The following is an 18,196-nucleotide window of genomic DNA, read 5'->3' as shown; positions in this document are numbered from 1 at the left end:
GCACAGTGTGGTCGACTGAGTAACTGTGGGGCTTTGGAATTGGAAGATGTAGGTTGAATCCTGGCCTGTCATTTCCTTGTCCAACAAGCACACTTATTGGTGTATCTTCTTTAGAGAAATGTTTATTAAAGCCTCTGTCCACTTATTTATTTTTGGCTGCACTGGATCTTTGTTGTGACATGGGCTTTCTCTAGTTATGTCCTGGGCTTTCTCCAGTTGTGGCAGGCAGGTTTTCCTTGTGGACCACGGACTCTAGAGCTCGCGGGGTCAGTAGTTGTGGTGTGTGGGCTTAGCTGCCCTGCAGCATGTGGGATCTTAGTTCCCCTACTTTTTTTTTTTTTAATTGTTGAACTGTAACTTTATTTTTAGAGATATTATTTTAGGCTCTCCCTCCTTAAGACTCGGATGTAGCAGTCCTGTGTCTTACTCAGCTCATCCAAGTTATGCCCAGATTCAGTAGTCATCGCAAGAGAGACAGACAGACATCACTCGGCCGGAAGCAGCATGGCTGCTGATGGCTGCAGTTGTTTGAATGTTGCGATTTTCCTTCTTCTGTCTCTTTAAACTCAGATATTAAAATTGAGCTCAGTTCCTTAGTCTCTTATTAGATGTCCTCTAAACCTGCTGCTGTATTTGTCTTTCAGTGTCCTGGTGATGACATGGCATCTGCCAGCTCCAGCCGGGCAGGGGTGGCCCTGCCTTTTGAGAAGTCTCAGCTTATCCTGAAAGGTGAGTGGCACGGTATGAAGTTTATCATTTAAGGTCCAGCCCCATCCATCTTTGGGAAAGAGGTGGAATTATACCACATCTTGGCTTACGAGCAAAACTATTCATTTTTACAGGGTTGTCATATTATAGCTGGAATTCTTAATTTTTTGTAAAATTAAAACATTTTTTTGGCTGTACCATGTAGCATGTAGGGTCTTAGTTCCCTGACCAGGGATTAAATGTGTACCCCCTGCATTGGAACTGTGGAGTCTTAAGCGCTGAATTACCATGGAAGTACCCTAAAGTTGGAATTCTTGCAGAGGAAGGAAAAAAGGAACTTTTTGGAAGAATTATACAAAATGGCAGTTCCTTCCCTCCCCAGGGCTCTTTTCTATGTACGCTCATCCCCTTGGTGAGTTCATCCAACCATATCACTTTAAGATGTCACCAATAATAAGATTACTGCCACATTTGTACTTCCAGCCTGGCCTTGTTTCTGACCTCTAGGTTTGTATATCCAGTAGCCCATTTGTCATCTCCTCCTGAATGCTTAGTAAACATCCAAAATGTGACATGCCTGGAACTGATCTCCTGATTTCTTTTTTTCCTCAAAATCCTGTATTCAGCAAATCTGCTTGTGTCTACCCTCAAGACAGGGGCCATGTTCAGCCACTTCTCACCACCCCCACCGTCCCACCAGCTGGCATCATCTCCACCTAAGATTAAGGCAGAGGCCTCCCAACCCGGCTTCCTGCTGCTTCCCCTTGCCCCACTTCATTCTGTTGATCACACAACAACCTGTGATCTCCTTAAAATGGAAGCCAGCTCCTGTCCCTCCTCTGCTCAAACATATCAAGGACTGCCTCCCTCATTCAGTGTACAAGTTGAAGGTCCCACGTGATATGGCCCCTGCCACTCCTCATTTCCTGTTCCTCGTTTACTCTGCTCTGGCTAGACGCACAGGTCCACGTGGACCTCCCTTGCTATTCATTGCCCCTGCCAGACACGCTCCCACCCCTAGGCCTTTGCACTTGCTGTCCTCTCTGAGTGAAATAACCATTTTGACTCAGTTATCTACCTCGTCTACATCCTTACTTTCTGCAGGTCTTTACTCCAGAGTCACCCTATTCAACTAGGCCTTCCCTGACTCCTCCATCTGAAAACCCCCTACCTTGATTTCTTCATGTCTCTCCTCTTTTTGCTACTTTATCTTTTTCTTCTCAGCCCCTGGTAGTATTTAACACTCTACCTATTTTATTTGTTTACAATTACTCATTTATTTGGCTGCACAGGATCTTAGTTGTGGCACTCGGGAGAAGAATTAGAGTGAACTGCCAGGGTTTTGAATTTGAGATTACAGCTTGTACTGCCTTATCTAATAATTAGCAGGACTAGGTCAAAACAGAGGCCTGCCCATGGAAACCTGCGATATCCTGAGGTCCCTGTTTTTGGGCCATGTTATTCAGGAACACAACACACTTACTTCTGAAGGTTTCTCTATTGCCTTTCCCTGGTGTGTATTTTCTTACTAGTGTGGCGAGAACTAACTTGATAATACAGGTGCATCTCATCATACATGCACTTAACCTATAGGAACTTGGTAATACTGACCAGGAAAGTGGTGGGGGAAAGAGAGAAGGATAAAAACAGCCACTTAAACAGTGTGGGTGGTTCTTCCTCCCGTGTGTTTCATGGGTGGAGCCTCAGGTGTAATTTGGGAACTGTGGCCTGCTATCCCCTCTATCTGCCTTAGTTCTCTGTGCCTCTCCATAGTGCAGTCCCAGAGATTTTTAAAAAATTTTATTGGAGTGTAGTTGATTTACAATGTTGTGTTGGTTTCAGTTGTACAGCAAAGTTAATCAGTTATGCATAAACATATATCCACTCTCTTTTTTTCTTTGAGATTAATTTCTTTATTTTAATTGGAGACTAATTACTTTACCATATTGTGGTGGTTTTTGTCATACATCGACCTGAATCAGCCATGAGTGTTCATGTGTCCCCCATCCTGAACCCCCCTCCCATCTCCCTCCCCACCCCATCCCTCTGGGTTGTCCCAGAGCACTGGCTTTGAGTGTCCTGCTTCATGCATTGAACTTGCACTGATCACCTGTTTTACATAGGGTAATATACGTGTTTCAGTGCTGTTCTCTCAAATCATCCCACTCTTGCCTTCTCCCAGAGTTCAAAAGTCTGCTCTTTACATCTGTCTCTTTTGCTGTGTTGCATATAGGGTCGTTGTTACTGTCTTTCTAAATTCCATATATATGTGTTAATATGCTGTTTGGTGTTTCTCTTTCTGACTTACTTCACTTTGTATGATAGGCTCCAGTTTCATTCACCTCATTGGAACTGACTCAAATGCATTCTTTTTTTATAGCTGAGTAATATTCCATTGTGTATATGTACCGCAGCTTCCTTATCCATTCGTCTGCCGATGGACATCTAGGTTGCTTCCATGTCCTAGTTATTGTAAACAGTGCTGCAGTGAACACTGGGGGTACATGTGTCTCTTTCAGTTCTGGTTTCCTCGGTGTGTATGCCCAGCAGTGGGATTGCTGGGTCATTGGCAGTTCTATTTCAAATTTTTTAAGGAATCTCTACACTGTACTCCACAGTGGCTGTACTAGTTTGCATTCCCACTAGCAGTGTAAGAGGATTCCCTTTTCTCCACACCCTCTCCAGTATTCATTGTTTGTGGACTTTTTGATGGCACCCATTCTGACCGGCATGAAATGGTGCCTCATTGTGATTTTGATTTGCATTTCTCTGATAATGAGTGATGTTGAGCATCTTTTCATGTGTTTCTTAGCCATCTGTATGTCTCCTTTGGAGAAATGTCTGTTTAGTTCTTCGGCCCACTTTTTGATTGGGTCATTTATTTTTCTGATATTGAGTTGCATGTGCTGCTTGTATATTTTGGAGATTAATTCTTTGTCAGTTGTTTCATTTGCTCTTATTTTCTTCCATTCTGAAGGCTGCCTTTTCACCTTGCTTATAGTTTCCTTTGTTGTGCAAAAGCTTTTAAGTTTAATTAGGTCCCATTTGTTTATTTTTGTTTTTATTTCCATTACTCTGGAAGGTGGGTCATAGAGGATCTTGCTGTCATTTATGTCAGAGAGTGTTCTGCCTATGTTTTCCTCTAAGAGTTTTATAGTTTCTGGTCTTACATTTAGATCTTTAATCTATTTTGAGTTTATTTTTGTGTTATGGTGTTAGAAGCTAGAAAGTGTTCTAGTTTCATTCTTTTACAGGTGGTTGACCAGTTTCCCCAGCATCTCTTGTTAAGGGAATTGTCTTTTTTTTGCCATTGTATTTTTTTGCCTCCTTTGTCAAGGATATGGTGTCCATAGGTACATGGATTTATCTCTGGGCTTTTTATTTTGTTCCGTTGATCAATATGTCTGTGTTTGTGTAGTACCATACTGTCTTGATGACTGTAGCTTTGTATAGTATAGTCTGAAGTCAGGCAGGTTGATTGCTCCAGTTCCATTCTTCTTTCTCAAGATTGCTTTGGCTATTTGAGGTTTTTTGTATTTCCATACAAATTGTGAAATTATTTATTCTAGTTCTGTGAAAAATACCATTGGTAGCTTGATAGGGATTGTATTCAGTCTGTAGATTGCTTTGGGTAATATACTCATTTTCACTATACTGATTCTTCCAATCCACGAACATGGTATATTTCTCCATCTATTTGTGTCATCTTTGATTTAAAAAATATGGAATGCTTCACAAATTTGCATGTCAACCTTGTGCAGGGGCCATGCTAATCTTAGTATATGGGCTGCTAAAGCAAGCACTATCCACTCTTTTTAAAGATTCTTTTCCTGTATAGGTCATTACAGAGTGTACTGAATAGTATTCCCTGTGCTGTAAGTAGGTCCTTATTAGTTATCTCTTTTATATATAGTAGTATGTATATGTGTCAATCCCAATCTCCCAGTTTACCCTTCTCCTAGTCCTAGAGTTTTAAGATCTAATTTTTAAAGACACCAAGGCCCTCAAATGTAAGCCAACTATTTTATCTGATATTTAGCTGAAGGAACACCAAAAACCACACAGTGAAGCAAAAATCTGGCTATTTGGAATCTATTGAAAGATAATATGCCAACCTCTCTTCCGTTGCCTTCCTAAGAGCTCTTCAGGGATGTCATTTTGGAAATATGTGATTTTTACCTTATTTGTTGACTTTAAAATTTAAATGCTATGTGAAGATTTGACTCCATGTGTAAGAAAACTGGCATTTTATGTTTCCTCAGATAGTGAATAAATAAACTCTAGATGAATGTGAGACCTTTATTTTGACTTATCTTTTAAGAATAAGAAACATTCAAAATACCATTTTAAGCATTCAAAATTAATTAGAAATTGTTGAAAGGAAATGTATCTTTACAGTGAAGTGACCTGGCAAACTGGGCCCACATTAACCACAGGATCAAAATTAGCATCCCCCATAAGGGGATTGCCTGGTGTATACAGTAAGTCTACATCCTAACCTGGGTGGTTAGTATTCTTGACAAAAATGTTCAATGTGCATCTAACCACGAGGGAACAATCAGAAAAATGCAGGATTCAGTGTGTTTTTATGAGACATCTGGTGGAAGTCTTTAAAAATCATTGTCATGGAAGAAGAAGGGAGTGCATTCTAGGTGTTAAAAGATTAAGGAGATAGCAACTGAAAATAATTTATGCATCTTGATTGGATCCTGGGTTGGGGGAAAAACAGCTTTAAAAATATATTTAGAATAATTGGGGAGATTTGAATATGGAATGAATATCAACTGGAAGAGGGAGTGACTATACATTTTTTTCTAGGTATGATAACAGTCGGGTAGAGGTGGGGTGGGAGAATGTCCTTATTTTTAGCAGTTGCTTTCTGAAAGTAATTTGGGCTGATCTGTCATGAGGTCTACAATTTACTTACAAATAGTTTACCAAAAATTAAATTGTGTAGATAAATATGTATATACATACACATACAGACATAGATGTCTTACATCTGTATTTTGTGCTATCCAATAGGTTAGAAAGTGTAGCCACAAAAAACTATTTACATTAAAATTAAATAAAATTTAAAGCTCAAATCCTCAGTCTCACTAGCATAGTTCAAGCCATGTGTATATTGCAGCAGTGTATTGAACAGTGATGGAGTGGATATTTTTATTATTGTAGAGGTTCTCCGGGTAACATTGGTGATAGTCACAGAGAGGGGGGAAAAGTGAATGTAGCAAAATGATAACAATTAGTGAAGAATATGCTATTATTTTTCTTCAATTTTCTGTAAATTGGAAACTTCATGGTAAAAAACACTAACTACATTATGTGATCTTAGCTTGCATCCAGGACTAGGAAAAAAATCTTTCCTTTTCTCTTTTGCTATAATGGACATCGATAAGATAATTGGCAAAATTTGAATAAGGTCTGTACCTTAACATAATAGTATTAAAGAATGTTGAATTTCCTAATGTTGATAATTGTACTATGGTTCTGTTAGAAAATGTCACAGTTAGTAGAAAAGACAGCCTGAAATATTTAGGACTAAAGGGGCATAGTGTCTACAACTCACTCTTAGTTTTAGTTAAAAATGAATATGCGTATAAGAGAAAATCAAGGGAGAAAAAGAGAATAATAAAGCAGATACAGTAAAAAGTTAATGTTTGGTGATTCTGGGTGAAGGGTTTATAAGAATTCTTTGTATTTGTCTCACAACTTTTCTAAATGTCTGAAATTATATATATATGTATATACACACATTTTATATATATATATATATATTTTTTTTATTATTATTTTTTTAAGTAAATACTAAAAACAAGGACCAGAATTTCTCTGGTGGTACGGTGGCTAGACTCCGTGTTCCCAGTGCTGGGAGCCTGGGTTCCATCTCTGATCAGGGAACTAGATCCTACATGCCACAACTAAGATCTGGTGCAGCCAAATAAATATTTTAAACAAACAAAAAAACAAGGGCCAAAAGGAAACATGACAGCAGAGTTCACAGAACTGGGCTGGGAGCTGGGAGACTTGGTTCAAGGCTGAGCACTGCTCTGACTAGCTCTCTGATTTTGGATACATTGTCTTACCTCTCTTAGTTGGCCCAACTGTTAAATAAAAGGCTAGAACTTTTTGATTTCAAAGAAACTGTCTTGCTCAAAATGGTAGGACTCTGCAAGTAGTCCCTGTTTTCTTTTTAGATTTAAGGGTCTGCATGCAGAGCTACCCTCCTACCACTAGGTGGCCTCAGTTAACCTCGATCTTTGTGTGTGGTAGTCTCGTTTTCCCACTCTGGGCCACATTTCCAAGTACTACAACCTTTTTTCCTAGGACCATCCACTGTTGCTTCTGAAACTTCACCACAGCTTTCTTGCTGTTGTTCCTTGATTTCTCTCTCCTGTTTTTTGGGGCCTGGAGAAGAAAAGGATTGCTAGAAGAGAATCAGAGGTGGCTTTGCCCTGTCCCCGGTTGTGGACCTTTACAGGATTGTCACCCCTCAGAAGGTCTGGGAGGGAGAAGTATGCTAACTTTTGGTGGGAGCTCAGGCTCAGGCAGTCTTCTCATCACTGGTGAGGACTGTCAGTTATGTCTTCTGATTTGGGGCATAGGATAGAAGCCATGTAGATGGGTTTTGTCCTAGTGACCTGGAGTTTCCACTGTGGCTGATACATAGTATAAAAGGAGCTTGTCTAGCATCCAGCCCTGGGCATATGCTTGCTTAGATGGTCCTGAGTCCCTGGCTAGCTGGTAGGTACCATGTGAGCATCAGAAATGCTGCCACACAAAGGAAATGAACAAAAGAGGAAATGCAGATGGTTAACAAGTACATGGGAAAAATATTCACTCCGGCTAGTGACTGAAGGAACAAATGAGAACAAATAAGCAAAGTCCGGTCATGATGTAGGGCATAGTGTGGAGTCAGAGGCAGCCAGAGGCACATCCTGGCTCAAAGCTCCTGGATATGTAGCCTGGGGCAGTGACCTAGCTTCCCCAAGCCTGTTTCCTCCTGGGTGAAATGCAGTGATGAGGTTATTTCCTGCCTCACTATAAGGACTCGGTGAGATAATGTGTGCACAGCATAGTATCTGTGACAAGTGCTCATTAACTCTTAGCTGTTATCTTTATGCTATTTCTTTTTTTTTTTTTTTTGCTTCACCTACATGATTTGCCAAGAGTGGAAAAAAAACCATAGTACTCAGTGCTATGCAGTGTTTGGTGAAATGGGTATGTTCCTATAGTGCTGATGGGTATCTACATGGGTTTAGAAAGGAATTGAGCGGTTTTAAGAACTTTAGAAAATGTTCGTATCCTTTGGAAGAATACTCAGACATGCATGCAGATACTTTATACATTTGTGGTCATTTTTCCTGAGCCAAAAGTTGGAGGCAATTTATTCAACAATGGAAAAATAGTTCACTAAATTATGGCATATCCTTATAAATGGGCTTAGGTTGTAACTTTTGAAATGAATTTTGAGGGGAGAGGAGTTTTTAAGGAATTAGGGACGTAAGAGATGAAAGTCTAGAAAAAGTCTGTATTCACCAGATATCAGAAAAAGTCTAGTATGACTTAATGATAATCATCCCAGTGTTTTCAGGTTAGGAGTGATTTTTTTTTATCTTCTTTTCTTGTGCTATATATATATTTTTATATCCTCACATTTTAAAAAAGTCCTTTTAGAATGAGGGAAAAGCAAAATTTCTCTTTTTAAAGGAAACAACAAAAAAGAGGTAGAACATGTGCCACAGGGGGGCAGCTGGGAGCCCTCTGACTCATCCTTGACTTTTTCTGTCTTTCCCGGCCAGTGGTGTCAGCAAAGCCCAAGGTGCATAGTCGTCAACCTCGAATTAACTCGTTTGTGGAAGTGGCTGTGGATGGACTCCCCAGCGAGACCAAGAAGACTGGAAAGCGAATTGGGAGCTCTGAGCTTCTCTGGAACGAGATCATCATTTTGTAAGAGAAAACCCCTTCTCTCCGAAGGCAGCTCCCCTGGGGGAGGTCGAGAAGGGGGTTGTGGGAGATCCAGGTTTCGTGTATCAGCCTCTAGTCCTCTGCCTTGGGTACCTGAGGCACCTTCTCTTCAGGTGTTTTTACATTGTCGAGCTCACAGAGCATTCATTGTTTGCTAGATGGTACAGGGTCAGCTCGGGTGGGTGGGGTGGGGAAAGGGTATCTGTGACTGTCTTCCTCTTTGGGGTCCCCCCTTGGTCTCCAAGATGACAGCAGTATAATTTCTCTGCCTTCTTCTAAGTTGCAGGAATGACTGGTCTGCTTGGATGTGATGAATCAAGTATTTGTTTTCCAGGAATGTCACAGCCCAGAGTCATTTAGACCTGAAGGTCTGGAGCTGCCACACCTTGAGAAATGAACTGCTAGGCACCGCCTCCATCAACCTCTCCAATGTCCTGAAGAACAATGGGGGCAAAAGTATGTATGATGCAGGGGTGGCTGACGTGATTCATCTGTGGGTGTGGGGAAGGGATATGAGGTCAGGGATCTCTCTCATGTGGCGGATAAACCTGGGTGATGCCGTTTCCTCCTGGACCAGGGGCTGCAGTGACTCTGCTCCCTGTGCATAGGATCCCTGGAGTTCTAGGGAAGCTGAGGGCTACCCTCTGCTTCTACTGTGGGACTCAGCCCCCTTGGTCCAGGGCCCTTCATGCTGGGACGTTTCCCTCTTGGTCTTTCCTCAGGGATATGTGTGCTCTCCTTCTGCCCCTGCCCCTCTTTTCCTAATGTGTGATGTGTAGAATCAGACTGTTGAATGCTTCCAGCCTAAATCATTTTTTCCCAGTCTGATCCCTCAAACAGAACAAAGGAGCTCCATGCGTGTGTGTGTGTGCACGTGTGCGTGCGTGTCTGCATGGGATGGTGTTACAAACGGTGCTCTGTGCAGGCACTTGATAAACATTTCCTGGATATTGGAATGTGATGGAAGCTCCATCATGATTATTCAAAGTGTCTCTGCTACACAGAGATCTAAATCCTAACGTCTGTTTATTGCTGTTTGTGGTCAGTGGAGTAGCTCGTGGTTGTGGCATCTGGACCCTCCCTCATAAAGCCTCTATTCAGAGCAGCACCAGATGTGGTGAGGGAATGCCACAGAAAGAAAGCCTCCTTCTTCTCTTGATGTCTGCTGTCTAGCAAATATTTTCTGAACGTGGATGTAGCTTGAGAGAGAGGTGGGGCTGGGGAGCGCTGAGATTCAAGGGTCTCGCCTTTCTGAGCCTGTCCTTTCTGATGGGCCTCGTGAGTGCTGTGCGAGGCTCCCCCAGTCTCTTCCTTTCTGCTGGGCACGCAGTAATGTGCATCCGCTGTGGATCTGGGAATCGTCTGAAATCAGGGCCTGCCTCTGTTCTAATTCTACAGGGAACTACCCCCTGCTCTGTCTTCCGAGTTGGTCTTTATTTTCTCACATGCTAGTCTACCTTTTATAATTTGATTTTAAGGGTAATTATGTTTACTATGTCATTTGGAAATATACTTCTGGGCATTCTCCCGTTAGGATCATCAACCGACATGCATGTGCTTTTCTCTCCTTTTTCTTGTGTCTGGTTGGCATACTTTTGCTTTCAATGGCAAAGGTAATTGTAGAAAAACTGGGACTTGCACAAAAGCACAAAGAAAATAAAATAAATTCCCCTGGAAGCACAGTACCTAGTGATAATTATTATTAACTTTTTGATATATACCATTGAGGTTTTTTTTTTTTTTTCCTGTATACAGTGTCTTAATATTTAAGATGTTAGTGAAACAAAATTGAGATCATACATGATCATATTATTTTGCAACATGCCTTTTTTTCTTCAAAATTAATATAGAGACTTCCTTGATGGTTCAGTGCTTAAGACTCTCTGCTTCCACTGTAGGAAAGTCTTAAGTAGGAGGCATGGGTTCAGTCCCTGGCCAGGAAACTAAGATCCTCATGCTGAGCGGCATGGCCATAAAAAAAAAAAAGAAAAATTAGAATGTGTTAATATATTTTTATATTAATTGTGATAAAAAACATATAACATAAAACTCATCTTCTTAACCATTTAGAAATGTACAGTTGAGTGTCATTAATTTCATTCACATGATTCTGTAGCTATCACCTCCATCCATCTCCAGAGCTTTTTCATCTTGCCAGACTCGAACTCTGTACCCATTAAACAGCAACTTCCTCACTCCCCTCAACCTCCACCATTCTACTCTCAGTCTCTTTGAATCTAGATATTGCCTGTAAGTGGAATCATGCGCTTTTGTGTCTTTCTTCTTTCACTCAGCATAATGTCCTTAAGGCCCATTCACGTGGCATGTATCAGAATCACCTTTTTTCTCTTTTTTAAAAATTTATTTTATTTTATCTTGGTCAAGCTGTGTGGCTTGCAGGATCTTAGCTCCCCAACCCGGGATTGAACCCGTGCCCTCAGCAGGGAAAGTGCAGAGTCCTAACCACTGGACCACCAGGTATTTCCCTGGAATCACCTTTTTAATGTTGAATAATAGTCCATTGTATGGATACACCACATTTTGTTGGTCCATCCATCCATTAAAGGACACTTGAACTGCTACTTTTTTTCCTGTAGTGAACAGTGCTGTTGTGAACATGGGTGTGCAAATATCTCTTCAAGTCCATGCTTTCAATTCTTTCGGAAATATATTCAGAATAGAATAGCAGGATCATGTGGTAATTCTCTTAATTTTTTGAGGAACTACCATACTGTTTTCTGTCACTGCAGTACCATAAGATATATCAACATAACTTTAATTGTTCTTCAAAAGTTAATTTTTGATGTCTGTCTGGTAGTCGTCTGTCAGATGACTGTGTGAAAATTTAAGGTTGAACACGTGAGTAATTTTCAGTGGTCACAGATGATTTTCACAGTCACAGATAATGCTGTGATGGTACTCTTACAAGTTTACAGATTTTTGTACCAGTTGTTGAAAATTTGGGTTAAATTACTGAACACTGACTTGCTGGATTTAAATACTTTTCAAGGCTTTGGACACATATTGCAAGACTACTCTCCAGAGAAGTTCTCCCCATTTATCCTGCCATCAGTTTTTGACGATGTGGCTGGTTTCTATTGTACTTTGGCATTTATTGGATTTGTTTGTAAGAAGAAAAAATATGTGTGTGTGTGTGTGTGTGTGTGTGTATGTGTGTATTTGGTAATTAACATTATGCCAGATTTGCTTCATCTATTTTTGGCTGCAGTATTTTATTATTTGTTTATTTTATTATTATTACTTTAAAAAATAGTTTCATTTATTATTTATTTTATTTTTGGCTATGCTTGGTCTTTGTTGCTGTGCAGGGGACTCTAGTTGAGATGAGCAGTGGCTACTCTCTAGTTGCAGCGTGCGGGCTTCTCATGACAGTGGCTTTGGTAGCGGTGGAACACGGGTTTAGTTGCTCCTTAGCAAGTGGGATCTTCCTGGACCAGGGACTGAACTGATGTCCCCTCCGTTACAAGGTGGAATCTTAAACACTGGACCACCAAATTAGCCTTGGCTTCAGTATTTTAAAGTAAATTACAGATGTTTCAAGCTTTTATCCTAGATTCTTCAGCATGCATCTCATTAAAAAAGGACTCTTTTTTTTTAAACATAATTACTTTTTTTTTTTTACAAAAGTACCATTGTCACATCTGGCAATATTTACATGAATTCCTCATTTTCAACTAATACCCAGTTCATATTTGATTTCACCATTTATCTCAAGGTATTGTTTTACAGTTGGTTTCCCTGAACCTGGGTTTGGGCAAGGTCCCCTCACTCCTTTTGGCTGTTATGTTTTCGAAGTCCCTCTACCTCCACTCCACTTTTTTTAAGGCTGTGATTTACTCCAGGAGACAGAATATTTTTTAAAAGTGTGTTTGTTGCCTTATTAATGTCCTTTGCTCATTTTTATACTGAAATTTACTTATACTGCATTTATTTTATTTATACTGCATTTTAAATTTATTTATACTGCAGTTTTCTGTCTTGATTTTGAAAGAACTCTTTATATATTAAGGTTGTTATTCTTTGTCTTATAATTTTTGTTTTCCCAGTTTTTCATTTGCATTTTATTTTTGCAATCATTTAAAAAAATTTTTTCCATACAGATGTTTTAAACATTTTGTAGTCGAATCTTTCACCTTTTAGGTTTTCAGCCTTTTCTTTTATGATTTGAAAGGCTTTCCCTCATTCTGAGAACAGGTAAATGATCATTTTCCTCTAGTTTACTGTGATTTTGTTTTTTTTTTAACTTAATTCTCCATCCAAATGAATTTATTTTTGTGTTCACTGTGAGTAGGGATATCATTTATTTTTTATTCTATTTTTTTAAAAACTGGAATGTAATTGCTTTACAATGTTGTGTTAGTTTCTGCTGTACAACAACATGAATCAGCCACTTGTGTACATATACCCCCTCCCTCTTGATAAGGATCTAATTTAATTTTTCCAAATATTTAACTGATTACTTTAGCACTGCTTATTGAATCTATATCCCCAGTGACTTGACTTGCTACCTTAAGCATATATTAAAAACATATGTATATCTGGGCCTGTATGGGGAGTTTATATTTCATTTGTTGTGTAGTTTCTAAAATATCTATTTATGTATTTGCTCTGATCGTAGTGGCAGTGCATGGAATCTTTTAGTTGTGGCATGTGGGATCTAGTTCCCTGACCAGAGATCAAACCCGAGTCCCCAGCATTGGGAGCTTGGAGTCCTAGCCACTGGACCACCAGTGAAGTCCTTGTTTGCTTCTTCAATTGGCCTTTTAAAATCACTTTGTCTTAGCTATTATAACTGACAGTCCAAGTTTCTCTTCTTTTCAAAATCTTCCTGTTTTTTTCTTTGCTTGGATGATACCGTCACATGAACTTTATTTTATTGGGTTCTCCCCTCTTTCTATTCTCCTACCCCAAATCCCTTGAGATTTTGTTGGAATCCTGACGTATGTAAAGTTTCCTTTATGGAGAATTTCATACTGATTCTTCCTACACGGGAACATGGAATGTCTTTAAATTCACTCAGGTCATTTTGAAGTTATCTTCAGATAGATTCTTTTAATTTTTGGAGAAGCTTTGATATTAGTTTTAGTGGGATAATTTCCTATTATGTCTTTTGACTTAATGTTTATTACTGGTATATGACTGTTAGTGTTTGTATTTTTTATAGTCAGTCAGTTGCTGACTTCTTAGTATAGATTTTCAACAGTTTCTTTTGGTAGACATTTTTTTTTTTAATGTGGGCCATTTTTAAAGTCTTTATTGAATTTGTTACGATATTGCTTCTGTTTTTCTGTGTTTTGGTTTTTTTGGCCATGAAGCTCCCTGACCAGGGATCAACCCACACCCACTGCATTGGAAGGCAAAGTCTTAACCACTGGGCCACGAAGGAAGTCCTTTGGTAGATGTTTATATGGTTTCTAAGATCAATAATTTTGCTCCTCTTAGGAGTTAATTATACTTTTTTCTTGTCAGTTGCTTTGCATACAACTTCCTGTTTTAGTGGCGATGGAATAGGTATCCTTTCCTGTTTAATAACCAAGCTTATATTATAGTGACTTCTTCAGGTATGAGGTTGAGGATTAGTTGGTAACCTGTCTTCTTGGTTTATTAATTATTGTTGTCTTTTAAAAAATATCTAGATGGGGTTTGAATTTTTAGCCAATAGTTTTTAAGCGGCCATTTGGATAATTACATGATTTTTCTCCTTTTGATGTATTATATTAATTTCCATGTAGTAACAACCTTAGAATTTCTGGAATATACCTAATTGCTTCTGATAGATTATTCCTTGAAAATTTTGCTAGAATTGCTTATTCATATTTTATTTGGGAGTTTTCCATCTATATTCATGAGTGACATTTGTTTGTAGTTTTGTACTATTTTTGTCAGCTTTGGAATTGAGGCTAGGCTAATTTTATAAAGTAAATTGAAGTGCTTTCCAATTTTGGGAATAGACTCTATAACATGAGAATTATCTGTTCCATGAGTGCAGGAAAGAGCTTACCCATAAAACCAACTAGGTCTGGCAGCTTTCTCTGAAATAATTCTTTGATGACTTTTTCAGTCTTTTCCCCCCATAATGATTGGTTTGTTCAGCTTTTCTGATTTATCATGAGATATTCAAAGTATTAATATAAAGATTTTAGATAGCATTCTCATTTTTAAAAATGTTTCTGATTTTTCTCACTTAAAAATGTTGATATTTGTGTGGAAGTGAAAGTTGCTCAGTTGTGTCTGACTCTTTGTGACCCCATGTGGACTATACAGTCCATGGAATTCTCCAGGCCAGAATACTGGACTGGTTCTCCAGGGAATCTTCCCAACCCAGGTATCAAACCCAGGTCTCCTGCATTGCAGGTGGATTCTTTACCATCTGAGTCACAAAGAAAGCCCAAGAATACTGGAATGGGTAGCCTATCCCTTCTCCAGGGGATGTTCCTGACCCAGGAATTGAACCGGGGTCTCCTGCATTGCAGGCGGATTCTTTACCAACTGAGCTATGATATTTGTGTATTTTTTCCCAATTTTTTTCTCTTGCCTGGCATAAACATTTTTGTTTTAATTTTTGGCTTTTGATTTATTTTTTCACAGGACAGCTATTGTATTTGGACTTATCAATTATATTGTATTTTCTAATGTTAATTTCCATTTTTAGTGTTAACTGTTTTCAACACTTTGTTCTAGATTTGCCTTATTTATTCAGTCAGTCGTTTATAGCTGTTTGAGTTGAAAGCTTAGTGCCTTTTTACTTTTGTACTGTCTTATTTAATAATGAAAACATTCTTGCTTTAATCATGCTTTTGATTTTCTTTCCCCCTTGGTATTGAAGTTGTTTTCTTCTTTTAAAAGTGCACAAATCTTAAGCGAGACAGCTCAGTGAGTATTTACGTATGTCCACATCTGTGTAATGACCCCTCACATCAAGAGAGAGAACCTTCCTAGGACTCTAGGAGTCTCCCCATGTCTCTTCCTTGCCCTGCCCTGAGATAACCACTATTCTGAATTTTATCATTATTGATTCGTTTTGCCTGTTCTTGAATTTTGGTATCACTGAAATCAGCTAGTGTGTTTTCTTGTGCCTGACTCTTCATTATATCTGTGAGATGCATCTGGGCTTTTGTGTGAAATGAGAGGTTTTTTTTTTTTTCCTTTACTGGGGTGTGGTATCCTACTGTATGAATATACTACAGTTTATTTGTCTTGTCTCCTGTTGGTAGACATTTCCAGTTTTTAGCCATCATGAGCAATACTGCTGTGAACATTCTTTTTTTTATTTTGTTTTATTTATTTATTTGGCTGCACATGGTCTTAGTTGTAGCACAAGGACTCTTCAATCCTCACTGTGGCATGTGGGATCTAGTTCTCTGACCAGGAATTGAACCCAAGCCCGCTGCTTTGGGAGTGTGGAGTCCTAGCCACTGGACTACCGGGGGAGTCCCCTGCTGTGGACGTTCTTAAACATGTCTTTTGGAGGACACAGGCACGCACTTCTGTTAAATCTGTCTACCTGCCTGTCTCTATATTGTGGACTTGGTTCATAGGGTGGGCGCATGTTTAGCTTTAGTGGAGACTATCTGCTGGTGAACTGTTTACCATCCCCTATGTTTTGCCAGTTCTGCTCCTTTTTTTGTAATTGCTATTGTGACTTTCTGTTTGAGCCCAGAGCGATTCAGGAGAGTGTTTTCTGTGGCTCCCAGGAGCTGTGTTGCTTATGGCAGTGGCTCCAGCTCCTGCTGCTCTTGCTGACACCAGCCTTAGCACTTTGAGCGTGTGGCTGGGTTGAGTTGTGAGGCACATCAGATCCGAATCTGATGGAAAAATCTGGGCACTGGGCTGCTTTTTCTTAGAAAAACAAACCTAACCTGGCAATGGCATAGCTGATAACAGATAATACTCATAATGCCTTCCGTGCAGAGCAAGGCTGCTTCTGGTGATTGCAAATCTGTTGTGTAGAGAGAAGTGGTTAAGAATGTGTAGACTCTGAAGTCAAACTCCCTGGGCTTGACTCCTGATTCCCCCAGCTTTGTACATCAGACAGTCATTTCACTTCTCCATGCTTCTGTTTCCTTGTCTGTAAAATATTGTTTTGAGGTTCAGTAAGCTAACAACAGTACCCGACACATATTGGTACTATATTAGTAGTAGCAATGGTAGTTATTAATATTATTCTGTCTCCTCTGATACTTTCCTTCGCAAAGATTAGAAAGTTCACATCCCAAAGATGGACAGGCAGAGACCTCCTTGCCTAAATGGGAGGCAGCCCTGAGGTTGTTCCAAGAGAGAATGCAAAGAGTGGACAAATACAGTCTTTGCAAGTGTGAATGCTGAATGAACACAGGACGTTTCAGCACTGTGGTCTTGGCATCTGTTCTCCTCTGGGAGCTCCTGGGCCAGAAGTGTTTCCAGTGGCATCTAAGGTTTCGTAGGGAAGTGGCTCCCAGTAGGTGAGATAATCCTCCTCTCACTGTGGCTGGGTCTTCCTGGAACCACTTTTCCTGGGAAAGGGCAGGAGGGTGGCGCTTGCCTCACCTGGCGTTTTTCTGCTCCATGGGACATAATCCGTCCTTTCATTCTCTCCCTTGTTTTCCCCTGGGTGGACTTGGAGGTAGACTGGGAGACCCAGCTCATGTTTCCTGTGTCCCTGCTGGCCAGCAGTGCTACAGTGGAGGCTTTTACTCAAGTCCGGCAGTTACGTAATGGTCAGCCTTGGCCAGCTCAGCGGGGACGTTGACCCGGCTGTTGCTGCACATAGAGGACTTGACCAAAAGTCCTGGTCTGGCTCTTAAGGATGGTTCTAGTCATCTCTGTGTGGAAGCCAGCTTTTGAGGTTGAATATTGATTTTTAAAACCTTTTTGTTCGGGGTATTTTCAAACATAATCCCTACCCGCCCAACTTCAGTGACCATCGGCATGTTTCATCTGTCTCCGCCCACTGGGTGATCTTCATTTCTTTCTAGCTTGGTAGCAGGTAGGGTCTGAGACCCACTTTTCTCTTGTAGCTCACCTCTCTGGCACCTGGCCTCATCAACATTGCAGAACTTGGCACTACCAGACTGTCCCACTTTCAAGGAGGGAAAATGGCTTAAAGTAGATTAAAAAAACAAACAAACAAAAAACAGCCAAACTTCTTTGTTTTAAAGTAATTTCAAATTCAGAGAAGTGTTATAAGACTTGGACAAAGAATTTCCTAGACTCTTCATCCATGTGCTAATATTTTGATGTGTTTGCCTTAAACATCATCTGTATATCTGTATCTACATGTGTAGTGATTTGTTGAAGCATTTCAAATTATAAACCTTATATTTTTTTATCCCTAAATATCTAAGTGTGTGTTTTCTAAGAGGGGCTTCCCTGGTTGCTCAGCTGGTAAAGAATCCGCCTGCAATGCAGGAGACCCCGGTTTGATTTCTGGGTTGGGAAGATCCCCTGGAGAAAGGGGTAGGCTACCCACTCTAGTATTCTTGGGCTTCCCTGGTGGCTCAGTCGGTAAAGAATCTGCCTG

General features: G+C 40.0%; 1 protein-coding gene and 1 pseudogene across 1 annotated transcript in view; one reads left to right on the top strand and one right to left on the bottom strand.

The window, feature by feature from the left end:
- Positions 1 to 18,196, top strand: part of WWP2 (WW domain containing E3 ubiquitin protein ligase 2) — a 143,608-nt gene that overhangs the window by 16,796 nt on the left and 108,616 nt on the right. Inside the window, exons 2-4 of the mRNA XM_005896501.3 lie at positions 645 to 729; positions 8,511 to 8,658; positions 9,011 to 9,132. Coding sequence (XP_005896563.1) covers positions 660 to 729; positions 8,511 to 8,658; positions 9,011 to 9,132 — 340 coding nt within the window. The 5' untranslated portion in view covers positions 645 to 659. The remainder of the gene's footprint in view (positions 1 to 644; positions 730 to 8,510; positions 8,659 to 9,010; positions 9,133 to 18,196) is intronic.
- LOC138991915 (U6 spliceosomal RNA) lies at positions 4,425 to 4,486 on the bottom strand (annotated as a pseudogene).

The sequence above is a fragment of the Bos mutus genome, chromosome 18 (assembly GCF_027580195.1).
Source record: "Bos mutus isolate GX-2022 chromosome 18, NWIPB_WYAK_1.1, whole genome shotgun sequence".
NCBI lineage: Eukaryota > Metazoa > Chordata > Mammalia > Artiodactyla > Bovidae > Bos > Bos mutus.
The sequence above is the reverse complement of the archived record's forward strand: the minus strand, read 5'-3'. Positions and strand labels throughout refer to the sequence as shown.